The 21,860-nt window shown below is 49.0% G+C and overlaps 1 protein-coding gene across 1 annotated transcript in view; it reads right to left on the bottom strand.

Moving 5' to 3' along the window:
• Positions 1-21,860, bottom strand: part of SGSM1 (small G protein signaling modulator 1) — a 94,062-nt gene that overhangs the window by 28,220 nt on the left and 43,982 nt on the right. Inside the window, exons 10-15 of the mRNA XM_064367862.1 lie at positions 16,758-16,825; positions 15,436-15,599; positions 15,120-15,252; positions 7,229-7,367; positions 3,984-4,048; positions 150-295 (exon numbers count right to left, since the gene is read on the bottom strand). Of these exons, the coding sequence (XP_064223932.1) occupies positions 150-295; positions 3,984-4,048; positions 7,229-7,367; positions 15,120-15,252; positions 15,436-15,599; positions 16,758-16,825 (715 nt within the window). The remainder of the gene's footprint in view (positions 1-149; positions 296-3,983; positions 4,049-7,228; positions 7,368-15,119; positions 15,253-15,435; positions 15,600-16,757; positions 16,826-21,860) is intronic.

Genomic DNA, 21,860 nt, shown 5'->3' with positions numbered 1-21,860 from the left:
GAATCCAAGCACATCAGCTAGAGTCCCCACAAGCAGGTGGGCTTATGTCTCAGGTAATAAGATGGCCCCCTGCAGCCTCTGCAACACTGCAGAGCAAGCCCGGCTGAGCCTTACTGTGCGATCCTGCAGGTGCTGCTGCTGAGCCTTACTGTGCTATCCTGAAGGTGCTGCTCCCAGATCCCGGCTGTCAGCCCCTGTCCAGCATCGCAGGGCAAGTTCCGAGACACGATCCTGTGATTGACCAGGGCTGACAGGTGGGTCCTCACGGTGGACAGATGTCTGCAGTAGGCCAGCCCTGTTGAGAGAGGGAGGGAAAGTGTCATCATCCACCACCTGAAGCCCCTCACCTTATCTCATGGGGCTTGCCAAATGGTGTCCCACCCCCCATCTTTTTAAATTTTTAAGACAGGGTCTTGCTCTATCTATCACTTGACTCACTGCAGCCTCAACCTCCCAGGCTGAAACAATCCTCCCACCATAGCCTCCTGAGTAGCTGGGACTAGAGGCATGTGCTAGCACGTCTGGTAATATTTTTTTGTAGAGATAGGGTTTTGTCATCTTGCCCAGGCCGGCCTCGAACTCCTGGACTCAAGTGATCTTCCCACTTTGGCCTCCCAAAGTGCTGGGATTACAGGCACAAGCCACTGCACCTGGCCCACTCTGGATCTTACCAAACTCGACTCAGTGAATTCTTGTAAACTTCCCCTTTTCTAGACAAGGAAGATGGGGCTTGACGAACTTGCTGGCTGGACTGTAAATAGCTCTATGACCCTGGGGAAACCTTATCACCTTTCTCAGCCTCAGTCAGGGTGATGGCACCCAGTTCTCTGCTCTAAGCCAAAGCATTTAATTCATAGGCTAGAGGCAGAGAAGGGGCAGAAAGGAAGGTAGCCAGTGACTCTGTGGGCTTGCTGTGCCTCTGTCTGCCTCTAATTCATACAGCAAGAAAGAGAATGTGAAATGTGGACAACTCCTGTTCAAATTGCAGCTGAATGAGTATTTATCCAAAAGAAAGGCAATCAGCATATCAAAGAGATATCTGCACCCCCATGTTTACTGCAGCACCATTCCCAATAGCCAAGATACAGAATCAACCTAAGTGTCCATCAATGAATGAATGGACAAAGAAACTGTGGTATATCAATGCAATGGAATATTATTCAGCCATAAAAAAGAACAAAATCCTGTCATGTGTAGCAACACGGATGGAACTGGAGGTTATGTTAAGCAAAAAACACGAGGCACAGAAAGACAAATATCCCACGCTTTTACTTATATATGGGATCTAAACAGGTAGTTTTCATGGAGGTAGAGAGTGGACTGGTACTTACCAGGAGCTAGAAAGGGAAGGAGGTAGGAGGAGGACGCAGAGACATTGGTTAATGGTACAAAAATATAGTTAGATGGAATACATTATTGTATTGGATGGTATAGTAGGGAAATTATAGTTAAGAATTTATGTGTATTTCAAAATAGCTATTAAAGAAGAACTGTAATGCTCCCCAAAGATAAATGTTTGAAAGTGATGAATTTCACCATTATGCAGACTTGATCAGTACACAATGGATACATCTATCAATATATCATATGTACTCCTAAAACATGTACAATACATCTTTTAAAAAACAAATTAAAAACAGTGTGGGGCACAGTGGCTCAAGCCTGTAATTCCTGCACTTTGGGAAGTCTAGGTGGGCAGATCTGTTGAGCTCAGGAGTGCAAGACCAGCCTGGGCAACACAGTGACACCACATCTCTACAAAAAAATACAAAAAATTAGCCAGGTGGCCAGGTGCGGGGGCTCACGCCTGTAATTCCAGCACTTTGGGAGTCTGAGGCAGGCAGATCACAAGGTCAGGAGATAGAGACCATCCTGGCCAACATGGTGAAACTCCATCTCTACTAAAATACCAAAAAAAAAAAAAAAAAAAAAAAATTAGCCAGACATAGTGGCACATGCCTGTAGTTCCAGCTACTCAGGAGGCTGAGGTGGGAAGATCACTTGAGCCAGGGAGGTAGAGGCTACAGTCAACCATGATGGTGCCACTGCACTCTAGCTGGGGTGACAATGTGAGACCCTGCCTCAAAAAACTAAAATAAAAATAGAAATTTTAAATTTAAATTTAAAAAAATACAAAAATTGCAGCTGGATTAGAAAGGCCTCCAAGTCAGTAACCAGGGAGATGCTGAAGGGGCACCAAGTCTGCTTTCCAAGGTTGCCCTGCCTTCTTAAAGCATGCTCACCAACGTGCCACCCCTTATCTGGCCCACGCTGGCACCTGGAGGGTGTTAAGTCAAGTGCCTCAGCAAATTCCAGCCTGTGCTGTTTGCTCTGGCTGTGCCCCCTCCTTCTGGCTCTCCAAGGCTATTTCATCCTAAATTCTCAGAGAGAACCCTGGACCTTCTGGAGACTGCAGACTACACTTTAACAAAAGAGACACTCACAGTGATGATGAGAATGGTGAGGATGATGAGGATGACAATGATATAATAGCTAACATTTACACAACACACATTACATGGCAGGAAGCTGTTCCCAGAGTTGCATAACTTAACCCATCCCATCCTCCCCACAACCTTAGGAAGCAGGTACTATTATTAGCTCCATCTTATAGATGGGGTAAACTGAGGTACAAACTGGTTATGTTACTTGCCCAAGTCGCATTGCTGGGATCTGAAACCAGGCCACCTGGCTCCAGAACCTGGGTTCTCAATCACCGTTAGGGATGAGCCACATTGTCCAACGACATTATTCCAGACTCATCCCAACCCCCACCCCTTCCTGCAGGAAGATCTTCCATTTGGGTCCAATAAATGCTTCCCCAGTGCCTGCTTCATGCCAAGTCCTGCATGAGGTACTGAGGACAGGTGGCAACTGAACAGATAAAACCCCTCTCCTAGTATAGTCACACTCTCCCTGCCTCTCCAGGCACTCAGGCCCATGCAGGTTGTATTAAGATGTTTCTAGGATCCCTGAAAATACATACCCATCTTCCCCATCTAGGTTGTGAAGCTGGGGAAATAAATCCAAAAAATTAAGACAGCAGGGACAGGTGGGCGTGGTGGCTTACACCTGTAATCTGAGCATTGTGGGAGGCCGAGGCAGGCAGATCACTTGAGGTCAGGAGTTTGAGACTAGCCTGGCCAACATGGTGAAACCTATCTCTACTAAAAATACAAAAAATCAGCTGGGTGTGGTGGTGGACACCTGTAATCCCAGCTACTCAGGAGGCTAAGGCCGGAGAATCACTTGAACCAGGAGGCAGAAGTTGCAGTGAGCTGGGATCACGCCACTGCACTCCAGCCTAGGTGACAGTGACAGAGTGAGACTCTGTCTCAAAAAAAAAAAAAAGAGAGACAGCAGAGAGGAAAACACAATGCTTTTGGAGTCAAACAGGCCAGGGTCTGAGTCCCAGCTCTGCCACTTGTTAGCTGTGTGACCTTAGGCGAGTCATTCTGCCTCTCTGTGCCTTAGTGTCTTCATCTGTTAAATGAGAATAATCAGAATATGAGTACTATGAATTTAATATTTAAGTTTTGGGGTAGGGATATGGTCACCTTATTCTTTCTGCTGCTTCTGCCCACGAGAGAAGGAAACTGACATTTATTGAGCACCGACAGCATGCAATATCAGGCACTAGGGGCTTTCTACGTGGTCCTTATTCAATCCTGAGAAACAAGTCCTCCACTGTGGCACCTGGGGATGCAGTGGTGATGAAACCAAATCTCTGTCCCCAGGGGACCCCACTGTCCACTGTCCTCTCTCAGGACCCAGGAATAAAATTTATCCCCGATCAGTAGACAAGGAAACTGAAGCTCAGAGAGGTTCATGTAACGCCACTGAAACCAGACATCTAGGGAAGAGAGGTGGAGAGGTTCAAACTCCATCAAGAGCCAATATCTCTTGATGTTGCTGGCATCAATGTAGCAGGCACCAACAGCTGCTCCACGAGGACCACACTGGCAATGAAGCCCTATACGTACATCCATAGAAGGCTCTGGAGAGGATCTGGTACTTCATATTGTCACAGAGAAGTTTCAGGGGAGCCCTGCAGGTGGAGAAAGAGGGAGATGCTTAGAATAGATCTAAATACAGCCCAGATTTTCTGGAGAAGAGCACCGTGCATTATCTCTAGAGGACAGATTAAAATCAGCCAGTCAGGGGGACTGTAGGGAGGGCTGCTAGTACCTCTACCTGTATAGTATCATTGCCCCTTCTGCTCCCAGCACCCTGATTTTCCCTTGAGAAATCACTCTCTCCACAACTTTCTGCCTGCGTGGTTTGTATGCGGATAACTCTGCCCACTACAGGACCCAGGGTGGAGTCATAGTGATTGGGGCAGAGATGGTCATGTTACCCAACCTGAGCCAATGAGAATCAGCCGTGGGACTTTTGTTGCAATGACTAGGAATTCCACTTTTCTGCTTGGGTTTCTAAGCCCGTGGGATATAAGGCAGTGGTTGCTGGGAGTCACCTTTGCCACTGCATAGGAAGGGCTTGCCTGAGGATGGAACCATCACAGAGGCAAGCAGAGCCAAGAGCTGAAGAAGCAGAGATTCCTGTTTCAACATCTGTATCCAGCCATGCCTGAAGCTGCTGTGCCTCTGGATGTCTCAGTGATGCCAACGAATTTTCTTTTTTACTTGATCCAGTTTGAAGTGGGTTTCTATCACTTGCAGAAAGAGTTCTGATTTCCAAAGTGACCCAGCTGAACCAAGCTGAGCCAAATTGGGATTCAGAGTCTGGCTGAATGCCAAGTAGGTGATGTCTCAAAGCTTCTCCTTACGTGGGAATTTTGGGGAATTTTTTTGGCTGAAAGAGGTGAGAGGAGTCAGATTCTAGCATTGGTGGAGAAATCCAGGACTGTTGAAGGGAATGCTATACACTCTCCTAAAGGATAGAATGAAAGAATATCTGTGTATTTGTTCTCAGGACATCCCAAGAGACATCCAGAAAAACAGGCAGACTGGGGTGGGGCAGGAGGAGCATAGCTGAAGTCCTCCAGTTAGGCGCATTAAACAGTAAAGAGGGCCGGGCGTGGTGGCTCACACCTGTAACCCAAGCACTTTGGAGGCCAAGGCGGGCGGATCACCTGAGGTCGGGAGTTCAAGACCTGCCTGACTAACACGGTGAAACCTCGTCTTTATATAAAAAAAAAACAGTAAAGAGTCCCCCTTTGTGTAGTTAGGCGCATTAAACAGTAAAGAGTCCCCCTTTGTGCCCTCACATTGGTGAGGCTCAGACTTGCTCAGGTTACATGAGAACAGGATCACTTCAACAGCTTGCCCACTGTAGACCTGGCTTTCTGCAAGGTAGTGAGCTCTCCATCACTCCATGTGTGTAAGCAGATGTTGCAACAGGAGAGGGGGCAAAGGGTTATAGCAGCATTTCTCACTGGTCCATGGACCATCAGCCCAAGAGTTACTTGGAGTTTCTCCAACATGTGGATTCCTGGGCCCTGCACATACCTACTCAGCCAGGACCTCTAGGAAATAGTCCATGAACCAATATGTTTTGCCACTTGGCCCAGGTGATTCTGATGTACAGTAAGAAAATCTCGGCCAGACATGGTGGCTTATGCCTGTAATCCCAGCACTTTGGGAGGCTGAGGTGGGCGGATCACAAGGTCAGGAGTTTGAGACCAGCCCAGCCAATATGGTGGAAACCCCACCTCTACTAAAAAATACAAAAATTAGCTGGGTGTGGTGGTGCGTGCCTGTAGTCCAAGCTACTCGGGAAGCTGAGACAGGAGAACCACTGGAACCCGGGAGGTGGAGGTTGCAGTGAGCCAAGATCATGCCACTGCACTCCAGCCTGGGCAACAGAGCAAGACTCTGTCTCCACAACAATAACAACAACAAAAGAGAATCTCCAGGTCGGGCGCAGTGGCTCACATCTGTAATACCAGCACTTTGAGAGGACGAGGTAGGCAGATCACTTGAGGTCAGGAGTTCGAGATCAGCATGGTCAACATGGTGAAACCCTATCTCTACTAAAAATACAAAAATTAGCCAGGCATGGTGGCATGTGCCTGTAGTCCCAGCTACTTCAAAGGCTGAGGCAGGAGAATCACTTAAACCTAGGAGGCAGAGGTTGCAGTGAGCCAAGATCATGCCATTGCACTCCAGCCTGGGCCAACAGAGAGAGACTCTGTTTCCAAAAAGAAAAAGAAAAAAGGAAAAAAGAGAATCTCAGTAATATCAGTACTTCTCAAACTTTAAAGCATACACATGGTCTTGAGACCATGTTAAATACAGGTTCTGATTCAGGAGCTTTGGGATGAGAGACTGAGGACCTGCCCAGGTGCTGATGCTGGTTCACGGACCACATTCTGAGGAACCAGGAGTTGGATGGCTTCAAAAATTTGCTGCCGGCTCCCACCCTTTATATCCTATGGCTGATGACTGGACCACCCACTGAGACAGAAGCCCAGCAAGGACAAAAGGGTTCCATTCTCTCAGACCAGGCCAGGTTGTACCAGGCAGAAACAAAACCAGTCTCATGAATTGGCTGTATAGTTCCAAAGAGACAAAAGATCTACGGGCAAACAGGAGATGCGCTTGAGATTTAACTTTATACAGCAAGACAGTGTCATTTACTGAATAGTACCATGTGCAGGTGCCACACTGTGGCCACGTTAAACCATTACTTGAGTTGGTCCTTACCACAGGCATATAAAGTAAGAACAGGAATTTCCACAGTGTGGAGGAGCAAACTGGGAAGCGGTTGTCATTAAATAATATTTCTGGGATTATTCTGCCTTCCAGGTGTATGGTAGGGCTGCACTTACTGTCCCCTTGTTAACGGGGCCAATGGAGTGTGAGTGGATATGACATGTGCTGCTTTTGGGTAGAGCCTTTCCATTGTGGGTTCAAGCCCTTGCAGAGCTATCTTTCCCTGTCACTGTGACTGGCAACATTCAAGATGGTAGCTGCTCCATCAGCCAGGCCCTTTACTGTGGAAAAAACAGAGCCACCAGCTGACCCATGATAGAAACATGGCATGCATGATAAATAAACTTCTGTTGTAACAAAGCCACTGAGATTTTAGGAGTTTGTTTTTGCACCATAACCTTATTTAACCTGACTAGTACATGTAAGCTCCAACAGCTAGGATTTCACGTAGATCTGACTGACTCCTCTGAATTCAGTGCAGGGTGAGGTATGGCATCTACAGATCTCTGGTACATGCTTCAGCTCCCTCCATCTGCAGCCCAAGCCCCTCGTACCTCTCGTGGTGGCAGCCATTGGTTGAGCTACCATCAGCCGAGCCACTCTGTGAACAGGATGAACAGGAGGACTTCCGGGGACTGGGTTGCCATAGGGACGGGAGATTGCTCACAGAGACATCCATCAGATCCTGAGGGACTGTGGTGGATAGAAGTGGGGTGGCAGAAGAATCATCCTGGTTAAACCTATGTGGGTCACAGAAACATCACCCCAGAGCAAGCATCTCACCCACCCCAGCCAGCACAGAGATAAGAAAAGACCCTGAAGGTGACAGTAGGAAACAGCAGCCCCAATCACCCTTGTGTCTGCCTGATCCAGTGAAAGCCACCACCAAAATCTGGGGCCCTAGCAGATGGGCAGAGCTGATGATAGCCAAAGAGAGAAGATGAAGACACAGAGAGGCAACAGCCAAGGGAACAGGACCAATCCCAGAGCAGAAGGCCAAGCCTCGCCATGTTGTCACTTAGTCATGTTCACAGGATGCTGCAGGAGGGAAGAGGAGCCTGCTGCGTGATTCTGGAGAAGAGACAGGCCTCATGAGTGAGATGGAAGGGAGCCTGACTCAACATTATAAGGCAGGGCATTCAAGGGCAAGAGACCCAGTGAAGCCCCTGCTGATGAAGAGGACACCTGTGCTGTGGTTCTGAGGCTAAAGCTGCTCCACCAAGCAGGTAAACATATTAGCGACTCCCTAAAATCATGTGGGAGGCTTGTTAAAAAGCAATATGCCTGCCCCACACTCCTGGCCTACTCAACTAATCCTGGAGACAGAGCTCTCAAATCTGTATTTCTAAAGCAATTTTAATGCAGCAGGTACATTAGACAAACTCTGATTTCCTAACTTTTGGACACTGGTGATTCCTGACCAGTCACTCTCAGGATACAGCACTCATGGCTTCCTTTATTTATTTTTCTTTCTCAGCTGTGTAGAAGCTGCAGTGTCTACAAAACCGCATAACAAACATACTGGGGACATAAGCACTACAATTTTTATACTCAATTTCCTGGCCTCTCGGTAGTCCTAGACAGGCGTAAAAGCTTTATTTTTTTTAAAACAGGAATCCATAAAGTTTTTCTGTAAAGGGACAGCTAGTAAATATTTTAGTATTTGCAAGCCATTTGGTCTCAGTCATAAGCACTAGACTCTGCTTTAGTGCAAAAGTAGCCCTAAACAAAATGTAAAAAAGGAAGCATGCAAACGTTGTAATAAAACTTTATTTATAAATACTAAAATATGAATGTCTATCATTTTCATGTCACAAAATACTACTCTCCTTTTGGCTTTTTAAGATCATTTAAAATATGAAAAACCATTCTTAGCTCATAGGCTAATACAGAATACAGCTGAATTTAGCCCATGAATCTTAGTTTTGTAATCCCTGCTGTAGCAAATGAAGAGTTGCACACTTTTCCCCCCATATGTCATGGTCCCCACAGGACAACTGGTAATACCCTGACTCTTCCCTTGGGCCCCAAGGTAAGGGAGAGTTGTGGAACTGGTCCTCTTTCCATCAGAGCACTCAGTAGCTGACAAGGTCAGCCCCTACCCACTGACAGAAGAAGAAGCTGCCTATACGATGCAACCACCAAATATGGCTTGTTACACTATCCTTCCCCATGTAGCCTCACCCATGAGCTAGTCAAGAAAGTCCAATACGCCCCTGTAAAATGTTCTAGAAAAATAGCCCCTATAGTTTTTAGCCAATCTCAGGGATACACTGACCAGTTTAGCCCAAGTATGGCAACCATGCCTTCCTCCCTCCCAGCCTCTCACACTCACATCCATGCAGACATCACCAATTGATCACTTTGCTACTGAACCTACAACATCACAAGCTGCCTTCTGTAGGGTGGAGGCTGGACAGCAGGAGAGCATCAATCTCTCTGCCTCCATCTCCCTTGGGACCAGGACTCAAATGACAACATGGCAGAGGTGGCTGGCACCAGCCCCTGGGGAAGGGGAGATCCCAGGCATTACTGGGAAGCTGCTCCTTCAGGCTTGGCGTGGGGAGAGTAGCGTCCCATCTGGCTCGCTCCCACTGACTCCCTCTGGCCACCACGAGCATGGACCGGCCTGCAGGAACCATCATCCAGGCAGGGCCCACAGAGACGGGGGAAGTGCTGCCCAAGAGGCCGGGGGCAACTTGAGACACAAAACGAAAAGAACCAGTGAGGTGGGGGTTCTGCAGTGGGCAGGAAACAGAGACAGTGGGAAGAGCCAATTCCTGGGGGCTCCAACCCTCCCTTTGCCCAGCTCCACACCGCTTCCACATATCCTGTGTTCAATTAAAAGAAAAAAAAGCTGATTTTTATAAATTGCCTACTATTTGCTGAGTGTCAGGCTAGGCAGTTTGCGACCTGAGCAAACCTAAGGAAAGCAGTTATTGTCCTTCGCGACCCTTTAGGGATGCATCCTCCTTCCTCTATTTTTCAGAAGAAACAGGCTCAGAATGATGGCACAACTTAATTGTACAACTTAATCACCCAAAGCCCTGTCAGGTAGTAACAGACATACCTAGTCTTTTTGACTAAAGTCCCTCTCCTCTTTCCGCTAAAAACAGCTGTCCCTACTGAGTACAGTACTATCGTTATTCTCTTTTACATAAGATTAGAAAACAGGCATGGAGAGTTTAAGCAACATGCCCAAGACCACCCAGCTAATAAGTAGAAGAGCCAAGATCCCAACGAGGTACACATGGCCCACTGTAGCCCTGATCTCCCAGACTCAGTCTCCTGAGTGGCTGGGGCTACCGGCACACGCTGGCATGGCCAGCTAATGTTTTAAAATTTTTTGTAGAGATGGGGTTTCACCATGTTGCCCAGGCTGGTCTCGAATTCCTGGGCTCAAGCCATCCTCTGCCTCAGCCTCCCAAAGTGCTGGGATTACAGGCATGAGCCACTGTGCCTGGCCTGAGGACCTGACTCTGATCTTACTCTTTCTCCCTCAGCTGGTTCCCATAGATACTTACCCCTCCACACCATCTGTTCTCAACCAGGGCAATCCTGTCTATGTCGGGAGACACTTTGGGTTGCCATGCCTTGAGGATTCATTAGGTGCTACTGTCATCTAGCAGCTGGAGGCCAGGGGTGCTGCTCAACACCTTACGATACACAAGGTAACCCCCACACAAGGAATTATTCAGCCTTAAATGTCAACAGTGCTGAGGGTTAAGAAACCCCACACCAGACCAGCACTAACCAATAGAAACACAATCAAGGGGCCAGGCAGGGGCTCACGCCTGCAATCCCAGGACTTTGAAAGGCCGAGGCGAGTCAATTGTTGAGCCCAGGAATTCAAGTCCAGCCTGGGCAACACGGCAAAACCCCATCTCTACAAAAAAAATCCAAAAAAAAGTAGCCAGGTGTGGTGGCCTGTGCCTGTGGTTCCAGCTACCCAGGAGGCTAAGGTGGAAGGATCAATTGAGCCCAGGAGGTTGAGGCTGCACTGAGTCATGATCATGCCACTGCATTCCAGCCTGGGCAACAGAGCGAGACCCTGCCTCCAAAAAAAAAAAAAAAATTACAACTGAGCCACATATGTAATTTTTTTTTTTTTGAGACAGAGTCTCACTCTGTCACCAGGCTGGAGTACAGTGGCATGATATTGGCTCATTGCAATCTCCGCCTCCTGGATTCAAGTGATTCCCCTTCATCAGCCTCCAGAGTAGCTGGGATTACAAGCACATGCTACCACACCCAGCTAATTTTTTGTATTTTAGTAGAGACGGGGTTTCACCATGTTGGTCAGAATGGTCTCAATCTCCTGATCTCGTGATCCGCCTGCCTCAGCCTCCCAAAATGCTGGGATTACAGATGCGAGCCATTGCGCCCGGTGTAATTTAAAAATTTTAGTAGCCACATTGAAAGTTTAAAAGAATAGGTAAAATCAATTCCAACAATATATTTTGTCAAACTTAATCTATCCAAAGTGTTACTATTTTAACAAATCAATATAAAATTATTGAGACTTTTTTTTACAGTCTCAAAATCATGTGTGTGTTTTATACTTCCAGCACATCTCCATTCACCCTGGTGACATTTCAAGTGCTCAGGAGCCACATGTAGCACATGGCTACCCTGCTGGACAGTACAGAGACAATCTCAGAAGCAGAGGGATCTGAAAATGCCCTGATCTAATGTGAACTGTCTACATATTTTGGGACTTGTCTGTTCCTCCCCAGAGCACAAGGGGCAGGCAAAGAACCCAGTGGAGACAGGGCGGAAGGGACACTGAGAGGCAGTTTACAAACATCTATGGTCACACCTCCCCTCCCACAGGGTGAAATTCTTTTCTTATTATTTAAGGCACATTATCTGCAAATTTCTTCTGTTAAGAGCCTGAGAGTAAATACTTTCAACTTTGTGGGCCATATGATCTCTGTCACAATGATTCACCTCTGCTGCTGTGACACAAAAGCAGCCATAGACAATACACAAATGAATGGTGTGGCTGTGTTCCAATAAAACTTTATTTACAACAGCAGGTGAGTGGGCCAAATTTGGCCCATGGGAAGGGGCTTGTTGACTTCTGATTTAGGCACTACTCCAGAAAGGACGTCATACCTCTCAAAGATGGAAACTGTAAGATGACTGGTTTTGTTGAGCCTGTGTGGCTCAGGCCCCAGAAAATCAACCAAGAATGTGTTTACCATTTCCACGTGTGTTGAAGATGACCTTGATGATGAAGGCAGTGAAACCACAATGCCCTCTCCCTGCCAGTCAACATAATATGCATGGAGTGGTGGTTAGAGGCACAGGCTCTGGAGCCAGACCTCCTGCTTTCAAATCCCAGCCATGACAAGAATTGGTTGTGTGATCCTGGACCAGTCGCTTAACCCTTCTGTGCATCAATTTCCTCCCTGCAAAATGGGGGATGGTGATGACAATGGTACCTGCCTGGGAGGGCTATGGTGGGGACAGAATGAATTAAGATAGGGATGGCAGGACAGCAGACAGAATTGGGTCTAGCACACAGTGGCACTCAATACACAAGACCTACTGTTGCTCACCGAGCATCTGCCAAGCATCAGGCCCCATGCCAGGTCACCAGGTGTTTTAGGAATGATCTTGCTGATTCCTCAGAATATGATGCCGATGGGGAATGCTGTTACCCCATTCTACAGAGAAGGAAGTGAGGCCTGCAGAGGACAGGTCACTTAACCGCACTGCAGTGGCAGAGCTGAATACAGTGATGCATTCTTTGCTCTAAACCAATGGTTCTCAACCACAGGCAATTCTGCCACCCTCCAGAGGACACTTGGCAATACCTAGAGACATATTTGGTTGTCATAACTTAAAGCAAAGTAAGTCTGCTACTTGGCATCTAGTGGGTGCTCAGCATCCCACAATGCACAGGACCTCCCTCTATGACAAAGAATTATTTCATCCCCAATGTCAGAAGCCCTAAGGTCCGGATGTCCAGTTCTAGATAAACTGAATTAGTTGGGGGTTTCCTCAAAGGCAGACCAGGATCCAAGTGAAAGTTCCCAAGGCAGTCAGTAAGGGAGAGGCAAATGGAGACAAAGGAGGAAAAAGAGAGGGAGTAGAGGGTTAGTTGCCACGTAAGTTACCACTAGGGGTAACTGTGCTTAATCTCCCATGGAACCTCTGGAAGGCTGTGCAGAACATGCATGCCAGAGTTTGCCCCACAAAGGGGAGGGAGCCGGGACTAACTCCTATCAGCCATGAGCTGAGGGCTGCTCCAGGAAGGCGCTGGTTCCCTGATGCATCCAATATGCCGCATTCCTGGCCAGAAGGGACTCTGGTGGCCAGAGAAAACCCTCAGGCAAACAGATACTGAGGCAGGGAGCTGCAGCTGGCAGCTGAACAGCATGCACCAAATGGGAAATGCTGAGGATGTGGGTGCGCACAGCCGGTGTCTGCTCCACTGGCCTACATCAAGCCACAGGAGGAGGACATGGAGAATCTCCCAATAAATTAAACAGCCAGCACTCCGCCTAGCTCCTAGAGGGACTGTGCACGTTGCCCGTGGGATGAGAAGCTGTGGAGTTTCCTGGGAAGGCAGCTATGGGGATCTGGCCCTCTCTACTAATTGGCTCTCGAGTAGAGCACTTAATGAACGTTGGTCTTCACAGGGGTGGGAAGCCCAAGCTCTTGGGCAACAGAACAGAAGCTGCTCAGAATCCCAGGGGATTTCACCCTCACACATGGAGCCTTTTCAGCCTTGGGGCCCGCAACAGCCTTGGTGTCTGGCCAGGATTGTGGGCACCTGGTTCCATGGAGTGGCTGGGAGGCCCTGATCCAGGGCAGGAACAGACATGGTCATGAACATTTCAGGACACTCTGTAGCGGTTAAGGGATTCCAGTCTGGCCCAGGTGGATATCTGCTCTCAAGAGAGCCTGACTGCCCAGCACATGGCTACTTCAGCAAAGAGGGGCTCAGAGCCATTATCCATGGGACGGGAACATCAGGGAGACTGCAGGTTAAATAAAATGAAGTGAACAGAAAGAACCTACCACTCAATACTGATTTGTTTAACAGACGCCCACACAAGGCTTCATAAATGCCAGGCCCTCTTCTAAGTACTTTCCAAATCCTAATTCACTGAATACTCACAGCAGCCCCATAACAATGATGATCTTAGTAGTAAGAACTTTCATTTGCTATGCATCTGTGTCACGACAGGCACCGTGCAACCTGCTTGATGTTTATCCCCATCTCACGTGCCAGTGCCGAGTGCTCTGCTTCGCCTCTGCTGGCGTAGTTTGACTGTAACTTACTGAGGGTCTGCTGTGTGCAAGGCCTTACTCCTTACTTATTACTACATTGAATATATCTCATCATCTCACTGAATCCATATAACAAGATGAAGTAGGCCGGGTGCGGTGGCTCACGCCTGTAATCCCAGCACTTTGGGAGGCTGAGGCAGGTGGATCACAAGGTCAAGAAATTGAGACCATCCTGGCCAACACGGTGAAGCCCCGCCTCTACTAAAAATACAAAAATTAGCTGGGCGTGGTGGAGCACACCTGTAGTCCCAGCTACCCTGGAGGCTGAGGCAGGAGAATCACTTGAACTCGGGAGGTGGAGGCTGCAGTGAGCCGAGATCACGCACACCACTGTACTCCAGCCTGGGGACAGAGTGAGACTCTGTCTCAAAAAAACAAAACAAAACAAAAAACAAAACAAAGTGAAGTAGAATATTAACAACAACGTTTGAATGTTCTCTATGTGCAAAATGCCTTATCTCATTTTAAAAATATTTTAATTTGCATTTATTTTGAGATAGGGCCTCACTTTGTTGTCCAGGCAGGAGTGAAATGGCACAATCACGGCTTACTGCAGCCTCGACCTCCCCAGGCTCAGGTGATCCTCCCACCTCAGCCTCCCAAATAGCTGGGACCATGGATGCATGCCACCACACCTGGCTAATCTTTGTAGTTTTTGTAGAGACAGGGTTTCACCATGTTGCCCAGACTGGTCTTTAACTCCTGGGCTCAGGCAGTCCACCCACCTCAGCCTCCCAGGGTGCTGGGATTACGGGTGTGAGCCACCGTGCCCAGCCACCTTATCTCGTTTAATCCCCAGAATGACTCTATGAAACTGGTGCTATGAACATGCCCATTTTACAGATGAGGAAACTGAGGCACAGAGGGCTGAGGTGATTTGCCCGAGTTCAGCCAGGATTCCACAGCTTATGCCACTGACACTACCCCAGGCCACCTCTCCTAGTGGCATCTTTATTAGTCAAGTAGAGGGTGGTTACTTGTTCCCATTTGGGGGGAAACTGACGCTGCCAAGAAACCAACTTCCTGTTTCCAGATCCTCCTGTTAATCCCAGAATTCAGACCTGTCATCGTCTAGTTCCAAACACCTGTAGAGGATCAGTTAGCAGGTGACTCCCCGGGGCCCGGGTCAGGGCAGCTCACCAAATTCCGACTGCATGCCAGGGTAGATTATCCTGAACACGTAATCCGTGGCCTCGTCATCGTCTTTGTCTGAAGATGTGGACTCGGCAGAACTCTGAGGGCTTCGCTTGCGCAGTTTAGGAAACACTTTGCCCTGCAAGAACGAATCCCAAAGCAAGGTCCTTGGGACACATCTGTCCCCACAGCCTGTGCCGTCTGGGGGTATCAGTGGGAGTGCATGAGGCCACAAAGCCACATTAAGGGCACACAGGCAAAAACAACCACTCTCTGTGACCAGCCTCCACCCCAGCCTCCCTGGGTCCCCATGATCACTCACCTTCCCCCGCTGAGACCACAGTGGCGGGTCCAACTGCCCATGCGGGAGCAGCCCATTCTCCAGGCATGAGAGGAACTGCAGGAGGTGCCCACCCTTGGGGAAGCGGAAGGGCGGCCTCTGGATCCCGTCCTGGCTGACCAATACCACCGTCCCGCCGCTGTCCACTGCCACCACCACCAGCCAGAGAAGATCCAGTGGGAAGTCACTATGAGGCATGGTGACAGCCCCTCCCTGCAAACACATCCCCCAGCGGTGCCAAGCCAGACCCAGGGATCCTGCTCTAAGCTCTGGGAAAGGCCTGGGCAAAGGTCAGGCACAGTGTTTACCTCCCCTGAGTCTCCCTCATCTCACTCACCATCCATCTCTGACAGGAGACTACAGGACAAAGTTGAGAAGAGCAGAGTTGATCTCCCTGACATTAACCACCAAAGGAAAAAGATGCCCCCTAGCAACCTCCGCTCCTCAGGAATCCTCTACAAATCTACCTGACCTGTTTTTGTACAGAGGCCTATAGACTACCCCTGTCCCAGGGCAGTAGCTGACTCTGGCTAGCACGTAGTGAGCACTTACTGAATACAAGCACAGCATGTTAGAGGCACTGTCTTATTGAAATACTCACAATATCCCTAAGAGTCCTATCTATTATTGCCTATTTTACAAATGCTGAAACCAAAGCTCAGAGAGATTAAGTAACTTCCCCAATGTCACACAGCTGATCGGTGGCAGAGTCTGGGTCTGAATCCAGGTTCTTTCTAAAGCAGGATGGCCCTCTGCTTACTTGGACTGTACTTCCTTCTGTCTTTAAAGGAGTGCTGCAGTTATTGACCCCAGATCTTCAGAGCACTGACTTTGGAGTCACAAAAAGCTGGGTCCAGTCCCAGCTCTGGAGCTTCCAGGCTGTGTACCCTCATACTAAGCTGCTTCCTCTCCTCCAAAATGGAACTGATGTCACCCCTGTCACGGGGTGGTTGTGATGACTGAATAACAGGCGTGTGGGTGCTCAGAACTGTGCTTGGCACATTGTCAATGCTTAGTAAGTGTCAGCAGCTAACGCCATAGCCACAGATGGGTGTCATGCTGAGCCCTTAACATACATCATTTCATCTTCACAACTACCCCATGAGAGGGTGCTGTTATAATCCCATGTTACAGATAGGGAAACTGAGGCACAGAGCAGTGAGGTCGCTTGCCTAAGGTTGCACAGGTAATATGTGGTGTCCACCATATCACTGTCTCATGATGCTAATGAATAGGCAGGGGTGGAGACAGGCAGGGGATCCAAGAGGAACATACAGCCCCCTTCCTGTCCCCACGGTCCCTACCTTGCTGGTGGCAGTGCAGGTAGACAATCTCCTCCAAGCGGATGGTCATGGCATAGTCCCAGTAGACGCTGGAAGGGGAGGGAGGGTCAGGCTTGCAGGACTTCTGCCTACCCTGTTGTGGGGAGGGGCTCAGAGGCCAGCAGACCACACCCAGGAGCTCCGCCACCCTTCCCACCAGTTCCCCAGCATCTGGGTCCCAGCTGCCCAGACACTATCTCCCTTTCTTCTGGTCTCAGAAACCCAATTTCCCGAGGTTACCATCCTTCCCACCCCCAGTCCATATGGGAGGTGAGGTGGACTTCACCCACTCTCCACCCTGGGACTCCGGGAGTGGCCACCTGACCCAGGCCTGGCCAATCAGCCTGTCCTATTGCTCCAGCCACAGTGTTCAGTGCAGGACTGACTCCTGACTGGCAAAACCAATGAGATTGGATTATTAGATTTACATTTGAATGAGTGGGAGAGAGATGCCGCGTTCTGCCTGGAGAGCAGTGGTAAGGGCAGAAGTCTGAAGACGGAAGCAACCATGCCTGAGAAAGGTGCCAACAGACAGGAAGACGGAGCAGAGAGATGCAGAGTGCAGGTCCCTATCATTCAAGTCCCTGGATCCATCCATGCCTGAAGCTACTGCCCCTGGAGTGTCAGCTCACGTGGGCCAGTGCTTAAGTCAGCTTGAGTTTGGTTTTCACTAACTGGCATCTAAGAGTCTTGACTAACTCACATCCTAACTCCAGGCCACCATGTGTCCATGGGCAGGAGCTAGAATAGCCACTCAATAGCTTCACAGGTCCCCAGCAGTGTGACTTGAGGGTTTCTCTGAGCCTCAGTTTCCTCATCTATAAAATGAGGGCTAGAGTAACACCCCCCATAGTGTTGCTGTGAGGATTAAATAGAATCACATATTGGAAGGGCTCAGCACAGAGCTGATACACTAAAAAGTACATACCTGGGAAGTGGTCCCTGTGATTACTTATTTAAGTGTTTCCATTTCCAGCTCAAAGCCTTGCAGCTGTCCTGAAACAAATAGCTTTTCCCATCAGAACACACGGGAGGTGGAGACCACAGGAACCTGGGCTTTGCGGTGGCCACGGAAATGCGCCACTCAGGTCTCCTTCGGAAGACCTTGCTGAGGGGAGCAGTGCTGATTAACTTTAGAGGCCACGTTTGCACTGAAGCCATGCTCCCCTTAGGCCGCTCCCAGCCAGGACCTAGCATGCCGGGGTACTAGTGCCACCCGTTCCTGCGAGACAAGGAACTCCTCTCACAGTCAACGGTCCAGGAGACTTCCATTTGACCCGGCCATTCTTAGAGCTGTGCTGTATCTCAGACTCCTTCTGCCCAACCTTCCTTCCTTCCTCCCTCCTCTCCCTCCCTGCATGGCAGCCTGAAGGCTCTCCTCATCCACTCCTGCCCCTCCCTTAACCTGCACAGGTGTGTCCCCAGTAAACCTCTGCTGGTCCAACCCTGTCTTGGTGCCTACTTCTTGGAGGACCCAAACTAATATAGACTTCAAGGTCAGACAGTGTTCAAATCCCACTTCCACCAGAGACATTAGCCAGTTCTTACCCCTTTCTGGCCCTCAGTTTTCCCAGCTGTGAAGTGAGAAAAGTGGAAGAGGCTCAGAGAAACCCTCAAGTCACACTGCTGGGGGCCTTTTCTCTTTGAAAGCCCTTCCTGCCTTGGCCTGTACCAGAATCAGCCTCACCAGAGTTCATGGAAGTAAATGCCCTTCGAGGACAGTCGAGGACACAAGAGCAGCAGCCTCTGTTGAGCCCCTCGCATAGCCAGTCTAGCCAAGGTGTCCCTCCCTGGGCTCCCACAGTCCTGCGTGCCCAGCACACTGCATGGCAAGCACCTGTCTTCTCCTGATTCCCCAAATGATGCTGAACACCTGCAGCAGAGGGGCTCTGTTTCGTTCACTTCTCTGTGATGCTCAGAGAATGTTCACAGTGTATAGTGAATGCTGAGCACTGGAAATGCCCAGCGAATGAAGCCACCACCGGCCATCAGCAAGGAGCTCTGTAGCCACAGTCTCTTCGGACCCATGAAATTGACACCAACAGCCTCCATGACTGACAGCCCTGTCCAGGTGCCAGGCTCCCAGCTAAGGGTTTTCTATGCACTTCTGTGACATAAATTCTCCCTACGTGCTTATTCAGAGGCTCCCTTACTATTCCCATCTTACAGATAAATAATCTGAGACTCAAGGAAGTGGAGTTGATCATCCCAGGCTGCACAGCTAGGAAGGAGCAAGTGCTGAGTTTCTAGTTTTCTTTTGCATGTTTTAGCAGCTTTACTGAGGTATAATTTACACACTATAGAATTTACTCACTGTAAGGGTACAGTCTGATGCGTAAATGTGCAAATCTGGGCAACCATCATCACAAGGCAGTTTTAGAACATTTCAACCACCCCCAAAGATTCCTCTTGCCTGTTGGGAGTCAATCTTCCATCCCCACCCACAGCCCTAGGCAACTGACAATCTGCTTGCTGACTCTACAGATGTGCCTTTTTCTGGACATGTCATCTAAATGGAATCCTACAACAGGTGGCCTTTGCGGCTGGCTTTCACGTGGTATAATGCTTCTGAGGTTCATCCATGTTGTAATGTCCACCAGTGATTCAAATCCTTTTGTGGACAAATAATATTCTGTTGCATGGATGGACCACAAATGTCTACATCCACTCTCCAGTGGATGGACATCTGGGTTGCTTCCAGCCTTAGGCTATTACGAATAATGCTGTTATGAGCATTTGTGTGTTAGTTTTTGTGTGGGCATAAGTTTTCATTTCTCTTGGGTAGATCCCTGGGAGTGGAATTGCTGGGCCACATGATGAGGGGATGTTACAAGAAACTGCCAAACTGGTCCGTAAGTTGGTTGTCCCACCAGCAGGGTAGGAGGGTCCCACTGCTCTCCACACAGTAGGGTTGAGACTGGAGGCAAGTCCAGCCTGACTCCAGAACCCCAATATCCAGCTCTTTAGCTGGTAAGCGAGGATTGCAGCTGTGCAGGAGTGAGGCTGGCTATGAAAAGTAAAAATGGCTCCTGTACAAGGTCAGACAAAAACCTCCCCCACTCCATTGCTTTATGGTCCCCCAAGGGATGCTGGAGCTCCTGGGCAAACCCCTTCCCCACACACCAACCCCCGCATTTCTGATCCCTGCCTTTTATCTTCCATTGAGCCTCAGGTTCTAGTGAGAATAACAAGGAGAGACAGGGGAAAGGTTCACGGCCCAGGGCTAGGGACACCCCAGCTCCTGGGTAGTGACCTTGGAAGTTCTGATTCAGCCAGAACTCAGTATCAAAGCACCTACGAGGTGGCTGTTCACAAAGAGAACATGATGCAGAAACATGGGGTCCCCAAAGATCTGAGCTGGGGCAGGGAGGGCTTGGCAATCACTGGATCCAGTGCTTTTCCCGAAACACTAGCATCAGGTTTCTGGCCCACACAACCCTGGCTCAAGTCCAGGCAACAAACAGGCTCCTCAAGCTGTTAAAGCTTTGTCGTTGGGTCCAAGACACTTCAACGTTTGAGAAGTCCCTGCAGACCCCTTGCAAATGCCTTGAATCCTAAGGAGACCATCTCGCCCTACTTCCCTATTTAATAGAAAGGGAACCCTGAGACTCACTGAGGTGGAGTGACACACCCCAGGTCATTCAGCAAGGTGAGGGTGGAGCAAAGGCTGGGTCCCATAGCATACATTCATCCCTCTCCCTGCCCATTCATTGTCTTCCAGTAGAATGTAAGCTCTGAAAAGGTAAAGATTTTCCCCTCCTTTTCTACAACTGCTGTCTCCCTTGCATCTAGCACAGTGGCTGGCATGGAGCAGGTGCTTAGCAAACACCCAGTGAATGAATCCAGGTGGCCTGACTTCCCTGCTTCGTTTCACAAAGCTGATCTGAGCACCTACTATGTGCTACAAGCTGTGGCAGGGGCTGGGGATTCGATGCAAACAAGACAGGACCCTTGCCTTTAAGGCACTGAGCTCTCGAGGGTGAGACGGTGGGTATACAGGCACAGATCAACTATGTGACTGCAGTTTTCTAAATGCTACCAAGGAGATTCAGGGCTTGTGTGATCTGGACTCAGCAGGGAGGTCAAAGAAGGCTTTAAACCAAGGTTTAGGATAAAGAGGGTGAGATGAGGTTCCAGGCTCAGAGCACTCCCGGGACCCCTCCCTTATTCTTTTTTTTTTTTTTGAGATGGGGTGTCACTCTGTCACCCAGGCTGGAGTGCAGTGGTGTGATCTTGGCTCACTGCAACCTCCGCCTCCTGGATTCAGGTGATGCTCCTGCCTCAGCTCCCAAGTAGCTAGGACTACAGGCATGTGCCACCACACACAGCTAATTTTTTGTATTTTTAGTAGAGACTGGGTTTCACCCTGTTAGCCACGATGGTCTCGATCTCCTGACCTTGTGATTTATCCTCCCCAGCCTCCCAAAGTGCTAGGATTACAGGTGTGAGCCACTGCTCCTGGACCCCCTCCCTATTCTTCCATGACAGTCTCCTCTAGACTCTGGGAAGCCAAGATTAGAGGCTTGCTTGAAGCCAGAAGTTCAAGACCACCCTGGGCAACAAAACGGGACACCATCTCTATATAAAATAAAATAGAAATAAAAAAATAATAACCTTGTGAGGCCGAGATGGGCAGATCACTTGAGGTCAGGAGATTGAGACCAGTCTGGCCAACATGATGAAACCCCATCTCTACTGAAAATACAAAAATTAGCTGGGTGTGGTGGCAAGTCCTGTAATCCCAGCTACTTGGGAGGCTGAGGTGAGAGAATCACTTGAACCCAGGAGGTGGAGGTTGCAGTGAGCCAAGATTGAGCCACTACACTCCAGCCTGGGTGAGAAAGTGAAACTCTGTTTCAAAAAATAAAAGTAATTAAATAAAATTTAAATATTTACTGCAGGGTCTGGCTGGAGCTGAGTTATTGTGCCATCACGGGACAACTGTCTTGCCAACTGACCAGCTCTGAGGACAGATGGTGACTCCTGCACAGGAAGTGACCAGCTTAGAGAACACCTTTTTTTTTTTTTTTTTTGAGACAAAGTCTCACTCTGTAGCCCAGGCTGGAGTGCAGTGGCACGATCTCG

Source organism: Aotus nancymaae, unplaced genomic scaffold, assembly GCF_030222135.1.
Source record: "Aotus nancymaae isolate 86718 unplaced genomic scaffold, 86718_ANA_hifiasm-v0.15.2.pri h1tg000076l, whole genome shotgun sequence".
Taxonomy (NCBI): domain Eukaryota; kingdom Metazoa; phylum Chordata; class Mammalia; order Primates; family Aotidae; genus Aotus; species Aotus nancymaae.
This window is presented reverse-complemented; position numbering and strand designations above follow the sequence as displayed.